The sequence below is a fragment of the Nuphar pumila genome, chromosome 9, assembly GCF_984573655.1.
Source record: "Nuphar pumila chromosome 9, dmNupPumi1.hap1.1, whole genome shotgun sequence".
Taxonomy (NCBI): Eukaryota; Viridiplantae; Streptophyta; class Magnoliopsida; order Nymphaeales; family Nymphaeaceae; genus Nuphar; species Nuphar pumila.
This window is the reverse complement of record NC_143257.1, coordinates 116,293,147-116,302,644: the sequence shown is the minus strand read 5'-3', so window position 1 is coordinate 116,302,644 and position 9,498 is coordinate 116,293,147. Positions and strand designations below refer to the sequence as shown.

Here is a 9,498-nt window from a genome sequence, read left to right as displayed (position 1 = left end):
GCGTTAATCATCTTTCTTTTTTCTTTTTGATTTTTTATCATTTATTAATCGCATGTGACGAACATTCATAGACTTACTTGAATATGAACTAAATCCATTAAACATATTGTTTATGCCTTTATTGAATGTGTACTGGGAGGGACCACGTTTGAGCCAGGTTAACTGAACCAAACATGGCAAAGATCGAGTCGAGGAGTCATTTCTGAAACAGGAGTTAGGTTTTCATTTATGAAGAGAATTTATCATCCTCTCCTGTCTATTGACTTTGGATTTAACATACCACAATGTTTGGTACTTTATCAATTGCATGAAAACCATGAAGCAAAATTTTTATCTAGTAATGCTGTATACATCAGTAATCATATCAACAAAGAATGAATAAATGTTATACAAAAATAGCCCCTAAAAAGAATGAACTAAAAAAATAATACAGAAAAATATAACCAGCTATCCCTGATTGCCCCCACTAATTTCCAACTAAACCCCTTTCCAATCCAATAAACTGATGTCCACATAAAATGCTAAAACTTCACTCCCCAGAATGTCCAAGAACAAAACCCGACTCACCACAGTAACCAATAACATCCAAGAGTTGGCTAAAGCCCCACTTTACCCTGTACCCTCCTTCAAGAACAAATCTCTAATGCATCATAGTGAGATGCTATTTTGCCTTCCATGTGCATGATTAGCCATGTCCCTTGAGACCAGACAAATCATGTGCTGCACATGCGGCCTTCATAGACCTTGTTTCCTGAATGATGCCAATCCATACACATTTGTTTGATTTGAATGCTAGTCTCCATAAGCTTGTCATAGATGCCAGCTAGCTTGTTGTGGGGTTGCCCTTGCACATGCATTCTGGGACTGGATATGCAATGACATCCCGGCCGACCTTCGCTGTCCGAATTTCTGGTTGACCTAATGACTCCTGGTGCAACTCTTTTATGATTCTGTTGAACTCCGGCTCTGGTAAGGAGGTGTTAAGAAAATAAGGAAGCATCACCCTTTTGTTCGGAACTATGTATTTCCTGTGACCAGCATATGCCCTGTGCCCCTGCAATTACAAGGAATAGAAGATCAATTAAGCAGGTTGCAGAGTTTAGTAACTCTAGAAATCAATTGACCTAATTTTATCAAATTATGAGTCTGGGTGTAATTGGCCACGACTTTGGACTGATCCTAGGCTATATAAGTTATCTAGCACTGTGGCCTCCCGGGTGTCGGTCTCAATCTTTAAGCCCAGTGGGACCAATTCTGATTCATGCTCTTCAGCTTGATGTAATGGAAAGTTTGCAACCATTTCTGATCTTAGCCAAGTTGGTTTCAAAACAAGCAGTTCAATAAAGAAAGCTAATCAATGAAACTAATGTGCTCAGCATCGGGTTTCAAGCAAGCAAGCTATCGAAAACTATGGCACATGGATACGGTTGTGGATACGGAAATGCAGCAATTTTATGAAGTTTCAATATGACTGGCATATAAGGGGACGGGATGCGCAGGCCAAAATGGGGAGCCCATGTGACATAGATTGGAAACAAGCAGACAGAAACTCAATAGTTTTGGCAGCAAAAGTATGCAAAGGATTTTATCTGTTGCAGTAGTTTTGATACAACAGATGGATATTTCGAGCCCAAAGTTTTTGGATTGCTTTTTTATAAGCTCAAGCAAAATGCAGCTCAGATTAGCAAATCTCCCAACTGAAGAGATGAATCAGAGAAGCATGGAACGCCTGTAGGACAGTAGGAGTATAGAACATGGCAATGCTGTAAAGGAACAGAATTCGCTACCGACCAGTTCCTTTATAACAAGGAAAAGAAGGGGATGAAGAAGTAAGTAATACCTGAATTGCATGCCCCATGTTTCCACCATGGGAAGGCATGAAGACATCACTGTTTACAGAGACAATGTAGTCAATGGCCGCAAGAAGAGACGCTCTGTTCGTAAAGGGCTCCAGTTCTCCAGGCAAAGACAGGTTGTATTTGTTGTAAAAATGAGGGAATTCCCTCGTCAACGGTTCAAGTGCTTCCATACCACCAAAAGGAACGCCTCCAGCCCAGTATATCCTTGCATTTTTTGGTGCTCCCAATGCTTTAAGCAATCTGAGGAAAATAAAGGAAGACAACCTTTTATTTCTCTGTTTGGTCTATCCCTGACTTAAGACTTCGACAAGTAATTGTGCACTCAACATCATGTGAAAACACAACCAAGTTTCTGAACTACATTGTAACAATCAAAACTGCAACATAATGAATCTTTATGGAGATCATGAACTCCATAGTGTAATTTAGCGGACTCGGTCGAGTTTCACTGAATGCATAAAGAAGAGAAGAGATTTACCTAGCCACCTCCATGGCATTCAAGGGGCAGAGGCCGGCGAGCTTCCGCTCTTGGTACGTCATGTTCGATCTCGCCGTTAGCAATTCCGGCCGGGATTTTCTCTCTCGGTTTATCATCTCATCGAGTTCGCGGCTTAGGCCCGGAAGACAGCCGGTTCTGACCCACACATCCTTCTCCATTCGCAGATGTAGCGCCATGTACGGCCCCTGCTTCCACATTCTTTCTGCAAGTCTGTTTCCCAGCTCCCGTATCGGCGCCGAAATCCGCAAAGCATGAAAGGCCACCTTCAAAGCAAAAAAATCAGCATCAAACAAACTTATGATCCTCATAAATCAAGTTCGGCGCTCATCACAGTGAGTGGGTATTTAGCAGTAAAGAACACGGAAGTATGGTCATCGACGCATCAAAAAGCAAACTTTGGTGCAAGGAAATAAAAAAGAAAACTTTGGTGCAAGGCGTTCTCGGTCGTCATACCTTGCATCGAAGCTTCTGGAAATCGGGCGGTAGATCTTTGGACAGCCTTGAATCCAAACCCCTCAAAAGCAGCACCCCTTCTTTGTTAAGCTGCAGGATGCAACACACGCATAGTCAACACGGGCGACTCGGTGAACACAGTAGTAACACGCGGAATCGCAAAAGAACTTGAACACGAAATATTCACTAAAGTTCTGAAAAAAACGAGTGATGCGTTTCCAATGGACGGGCCCGTTTTCCTGGCCCTGGCAAGTTGGCAACAGCATATAAAACATAAATTTTTAATAAGACGTTATTTTCAGCCGCGTGCCAAGGGCCGAGAACAGTGGCAAAACACCAAAATGTCAAGGGGTGTATTGGGTTTTAGGGACTCACCCTTCTGAGGTACCGGGATCGAACCCAACGGGGTGAGACGTGAACCGGCGTCCGCTTCTCCTCGACGGGTCTGGTCATGAGATGAGTCGACGGCAGAGACGATACGACTCGGACGTGGCCCTCTAAGGACCTCTTGAAATGCTCCACGTCGAAGATGTCCGAGAACTCACTGAAACAAAAGTGTTCAAAGACACTTGCGTGCTTAAGAAGTAGCCGAGGAACCAACGCCGTAGCTTATCAAAAACTCGGCGGAGCTCCGACGAGGAATTCGACGGGAACGGGACGCTTACCTCTCGTCCTCCCAGACGACGTTCACCTGGAGTATGGGCACGACGAGCGCCGCGCCCAGTATCCTGGCGATGACGACGGCGTCGACGATCTGGTTCCTCTGCTGGTTCAGCCCGCCCGAGACGACCACCACGAGGAACTTCCGCCTCTCCCGCGCCACCGTCTCACTCTCCCTCCGATACTCCTTGCTGAACCCGAGACACGGCCGGTATCCCTCCCCGTCCGGCTGCCTCCAGAACTCCAACTCCTCGCCGCCGATCCCCCTCCCCGCCAACTCGTGCGCCGGGAGCGGCGCCTCGAAGCCCGAGACGCCGCCACCACTTGCCAATGCACCCGAGTCGATTGCCTGAGCATCAGAGCAAGGCTTGGAAGAGAAGGGCGGGAGGAAGGGATCGAGGTCGAAGCCTATCTTGAGGATGGCGACGAGCGAGAGAAGCAGGAGCCAGAACCTCCTTCCGGAGATCCACCGGAGGTTTCCTCGGCGATTCTTCTTAGGGGAGAGGAGGAGAGAGTTGAGGGAGGAGGAGGAGAAGGACCGGACGAGGTCGGCCGGGACGGAGATGTATGAGAGCTGCCGCTGGTTCTTCGGCCGCCACATCGCCGGAGCCGGTAGGGGCAGTTTCGGTATTCTGGGTTTCCGAACCAAAGACAGAGACTTAGACTTTTCCACCAACCCGCGTGAAGAGAGACAGAGTGGGAACGATGAGAAGCAGAGCAGTTGGAGGCTGCAATTTATCTGGGGGGGTGCTCGGCGAAGGGTAGTTTCGGGATTTCGTGTTTCGAAGGACAACGTTGCAGGAAGTCTCTCGGCGATGTAATTTACCGTTATGATGAATTTCCCTTTAAAAACACTTACAAAGTTACCAATTTTAAAATTAGTTTTTTTTTTTTAAGTTGATTTGGTAAGAGATTCCCTTTTTTTCTTCGTTTTTTATAGCATAAGATCTGTAAATACTTAGTTATATTAAATATTTTTTTCTGTTTTTAACCTCAAAGAAGAGACAAAAAAACAACACGGTGTAGTGTGAACGCTTTGAAAGTTGAAACTTGAGCTGCACAAAACTCGGCTTGTGCGTCAAGATTGCACATGGCACATTAGACTCGGGCTTGATCAATTTCTCAATTCGGGGTAATGGTTCGGAGGGAATGTCGATGGTTGGGATTTTGAATTTGGACCCAAAGTTCAACCAAATCAGGATCTGTTTAGCCTATTTAGTATTAGCGATTTAAGTTTAAGGTAACGCAAAATAGACTGAATTGGGTCTCGGATATGGTTCATAATTTGCTGAACTTCGACCCGGGAAAACCGCAGTAGCTTGCCCTTCTACAGCTCCACCTCGTGACCCGAGAAAAAGTCGAACCCCAAAACCGTCCTTTTTCTTGGGCCGATCAGGGGAACTGCCGTACCGATGAGACATAAAGCCTGGCGCGTCTTTGTCCGTTTGCCCTTTTGCATACTTTTTTCCCTCCTTAAGCGGGCAGGGGACATCAACGGCATTTATGGCTGAAATGAGAGGCATTCAGTAAATCCATCTCAAACAAGGAGGCGCCCACCCCCCACCGTGGTGCGGGGTAAGAAAAGTCGGGCCTTTCTTGTGAGCCACGCCCCTCTGCCAGCCTGGCAGCTGCCCGCTGCCCGGAGGCACGGAGCGCACGGTTTCGCGCCACTGGTCACACCAGCTGTCAGTAGCGTCCACCCTGGCAAGCACATTCCTTACACGTGCGAGCTCCGAAGAAGATCAAGCTAGCGTGGCACGATCCACACCGCTCTCTCTTGATTGGCCATCTACCAGTGTCCACGTGGGGCCCACAGAAAGCTTCGGAACCGGAAAGCTCGCTTTCGCAGATCGGTTGCCATCTGGCAGGAGGACTTGGCGACCATTCTGCCGATCAAAAACCAAAGAACCGGCGTGTGTTTTACTGGATCGGCGAATGTTATTGGTGGAAATTAATCTCTATCAGCTCATCACAGCGAATCCAGACCGTCGATTCAAAGATTCTGAGTTCAATCAAGGCTCAGGTGATCGATCACACATGCCAGACTTGTTCTCCAAGTGAAAACGATATTGCTTTTCTCGTGGTGAAGAAAAGAATAATACGCTTTGAAAATTTGAAATCCAGTTATCGTGGGCCGTGGCCGAAATGGTTACGAACCCAGCGGGTCCTGTTCAGCCGTACTGGCAGGTTCAGTATTACGGGCGAAAGATGCACACCTTGAGTATTGAACTTGCGATGTCCTTCAGGCTGAAGGCCTTTTAAGCCAATCCCATGGAAATGTTCAGCGCGGTTAAACTAGTAAGAATTGACTTTTGGATCATTTTTTTAATGTAAAAAAATGTTTTTTAGGCTTGAATATTTTTATTTTTATTTTTATTTTTATTTTTAATTTTATTTTTATTTTTCAAAAGGCAAGCTGGTGTTAGGCAAACCAGGTCATGCTGTGAACATGAGTGTTTTTTCTCATGCGGACATCGTGGCCATCCTATTTGCATTTTAACAAGCTGAAAAGTCAACAAAACCACGTGGCATTCATCCAAAATGCAAACAGACGGCCACGATGTTGGCATGCATGACCTGATCTGCTTCCGTCTAACCCTACCAGACATCTCTTAAGCCTAATGTGAGAGACGGATTCTCTAACCTGGGTCTACAGCGTGGCACATGGTCCGATACTACCTAGGTATTTTTATGTTTGAATATTTGATACATTGTAAGTCGTTAATTTTTTAACTCTCATAAAATATGACATATGAAGAAAAAAAAATGATTCAAATGTTAGTTTTTAAGTAGAACAAGTTTACAAACAACTAAAAAAAATAAAAATAGATCCAATATGTAGAGAGAGAGAGAGATGGGATGCAATATCATGTATTTTGTTAAATTTTGAGATTTCTGAAATTTGGCTAAGTGTTGTAGAAATATAAGAAAACCCTCGATATTAGGATGCGATAATTGAGTCTGGGTATAGCCCAGGTCTCGTTGACGAGATCAAAACGAGTCAATTAAAAGATGATAAAAAGTTTTATTTTTAACTTTTAAATTTAAGCTAAATTCGAATTAAATTCGAACAAATTTTAAAGATAAAATTTGCGTTATATATCGTTAGATGCATCTCAAACTTTTAAGTATTATGGTATTTTGCTTTTTTGAATTCGAGCTACGGTCGGCTCAAAAATCATAATTTTTTAAAAAATGACCGCCTCGACGAGTTGGGTTCAGATTTGGATCAGACCGGATCCAATGTGCATGATCCAAATTAATATAAACCTGAACTCAGTCTAAGACCCATATTAAATTGGCACTGATCCAACTTGGGATTCAATTGGATTTTGGATATGAATTTGGATCTTGAATCCAGATCCAGATCTAAAATCTATGTCCAATGAAAATAAAGCTTTAAATTCGATAATTATTCTTGAATTAAAGTTAATTAGAGTAAAAATGATTCTCAGAGGGATAAGGTACCCTCTGAAAGTTTTTTAATATTTTATTTTAATAATTAATTAATTAATTATTAAATTATAATTAATTTCAAATTTCAACATTTGTTAATTAATTAGGACTCCTTAATAAAGTCATTACTCATTTGAAGAAGATAGAGTACAAATAAGAAAGGCTACTTGAATTAAGTAAGGAAGTGAAAAAGTCAACATAAAAAGAATTTCAAAAAATTGAAAAGATGCTGGAGAAGGATTCTCAAATGAAAAGTTCTCTCTCCAGCCCACATTAGAAGGGGCCGAAAGGATAAGGGCCTATTTTTTTATATAAGCTCAAAAAAAAGAGAGAGAGGACAGGAGGAGAAGGAGAAAGAGAAGGAAGATGAAGGTAGAGGAGAAGACCATTGCCCTCCACGGATATCCAACATTTTCCTTGATCCCTCTTTTCAAACTTCATCCAAGTACGGGTGTTCTCTCTTGTTTCAGATGAAAAAAAAGCATAAATAAGCTTTAGGCATGATTTTTAAAAGAAAATCATGGATTTTATTTTAATTTCACCATTCTGATCTATAGGAATCGGTGCTTGCATGGTTAGAATATATATTTTTTATTCTTACGCTAGTTTACATGCATATATTCATGTATTTTTTTATATATACACATATATACATATGTGAAGCATACGTATTTACATATGTATTTGGACAGATCTATCCAGATCTGTCCCATGTTATAAGCAGACAGATCTGGATAGATCTGACCATCACGATGGTGGGCAGATCTAGACAGATCTGAACCTTTGTTCATTCTGTCCGTCCTAGACAGATCTGTCCGCTGGATAAGTGGATGATTTCAGACAGGTGGATAAGGGACTGCAGTGCTTGAAATTTGAATATGAACAAGCGAAAAGACTTGTATATATATCTATTAAAAAAGAAAGAAATTTTAAGGTTTTTATATGTTTTTGTCCGGGATGAAACAAACAACTGTCCAATCCCAGCCGACTGTCAAGGCTGAGACTAGGCCCCTGTTTAAAAAAAAAAAGTGGTACACACACACACTCATATATATATATATATATATATATATATATAGCTCAAAGAAAAAAATATTCCAGAGTGGGTTTTGGGGGACCAGACAAATCCCTGTCCAGTCTCAACCGACTGATCGGTTGGAACTGAGTCTTTGTTAAAAAAAAGGGAATATATATATATATAAGCGAGCCTCTAGCCGAATCAGTCGGCTGGACTGAACTGAGACAGCTCAGTCCCAACCGACTGATTCAGTTGGGCTGTCACTATCAGAAAAAAATGATGTTAAGTATGACAATATATATATATATATATATACAAAAAGGTAAGTAAAAGAGATTTTTTTTTCTGTTCATTCTAAATGGCCTCTTTTAAGCCCTCAGTCGACTGGGCTGGGTTGGGCTGATTGGATTGAAGTAGGTTGGTTTAGTCTGAGCCAACTGAGTTTGGCTAGTGTTGGGACTCTGTAAAAAAAAAAAGCATAAAAAAGGGGTCTTGGTGTTTTGAGGCTGCCACTCGATTGGCAAGCCCAGGCGACAGTCGTCTGGACTGCCAACCGACTAGACTCGGTTTGGTTGGATTTGAGCCCCAGTCGACAGGGTTGGACTGGGTTGAATATGAGCCCCAACCGATTGGGTCGGCTAGGCTCAGTTTGCTCAAACTTATATATAAAAGCAGAATTTCTCATATGTGCCAAACTTAGTAACCATGTAGATTCATGCTTGTCATACATTTAGAATTTTTGATATGGTTTATGTATCAAATTACGTGGAATTGACATTCGGATTTATGCATATTAAATACTTTGTTTTGAGTTTGATGAAAATTTAGTTTGGTGTAGTAAATTCCCAAATTTGTCTATAAGGAACAATTGGGCAATACGTATGTTAAACATTGAGTTTTTGAGTGCTTATGATTGATTGATTATGCATAATCAATATTTTTGATGCAATGTTACTCACATGTGCATGTTTAAACGTGGAAATTTATGTTGTTATGTATATGCATATTTGTATATTAAGCATAAAAAGACATTATTTTGCATGAACATATGAATACATGCATATGAAAATTGTTATTCATGTACATTCTTGCTTAGCATGTGTGAATGTGCATTTGAAAGCATTGAAATGAATGCATAAGTGACATGTTCATTATGGTTTTTGCATTAAATGCATCGGTGGTAAAAAATGAATCATCATAGGCCGTGTGGGCCTTGAGCAGGTGTGGCTCAATGTTTTGTTTTTGTTATGCATCACAAAAATCAATTTAATGTTTATTGAACTAATTGCATTGTTTCATGTTGTCATGGGTTGTGGTCCTATGATGAGTTTCATATGTTAATTTGTGAAATGTATGTTATTGGTTTTGCATGTTTATTTGTAAAATAAAGAATTTGAAATAATAAAAAAGATGAAAAGAAGATAACAGTGTAATTTACGTTATCCTAAATGTCTCTTTTTTAGAGTGAAAATCCTAGACTGCAGTTTTGGAGAACCATGAAGATACTAAAACTCTGTGTGCATTTGAATTCAACTAGGTGATTCATCTCTCGA

At 41.6% G+C, this 9,498-nt stretch overlaps 1 protein-coding gene across 1 annotated transcript; it reads right to left on the bottom strand.

Moving 5' to 3' along the window:
• Nucleotides 1-303: 303 nt before the first annotated feature.
• Nucleotides 304-4,445, bottom strand: LOC149828987 (O-fucosyltransferase 20-like). The gene is made up of 6 exons (XM_090017021.1): nucleotides 3,477-4,445; nucleotides 3,187-3,355; nucleotides 2,812-2,901; nucleotides 2,338-2,621; nucleotides 1,841-2,099; nucleotides 304-1,054 (listed from the first exon to the last, which is right to left on the bottom strand). The coding sequence occupies exons 1-6, from the start codon at nucleotides 4,070-4,072 to the stop codon at nucleotides 824-826; spliced, it is 1,629 nt and encodes a 542-aa protein (XP_089873147.1). The 5' UTR covers nucleotides 4,073-4,445; the 3' UTR covers nucleotides 304-823.
• Nucleotides 4,446-9,498: the final 5,053 nt, after the last annotated feature.

What these genes read in the sequence shown, in the direction of transcription:
- LOC149828987 (XM_090017021.1), bottom strand. Translation starts at nt 4,072, where the DNA reads ATGTGGCGGCCGAAGAACCAGCGGCAGCTCTCATACATCTCCGTCCCG. An exon ending in GATCCCGGTACCTCAGAAGG is followed by an intron (nt 2,902 to 3,186) that starts GTGAGTCCCTAA and finishes TGCATCCTGCAG; the next exon opens with CTTAACAAAGAAGGGGTGCT. An exon ending in TCCAGAAGCTTCGATGCAAG is followed by an intron (nt 2,622 to 2,811) that starts GTATGACGACCG and finishes TTTGCTTTGAAG; the next exon opens with GTGGCCTTTCATGCTTTGCG.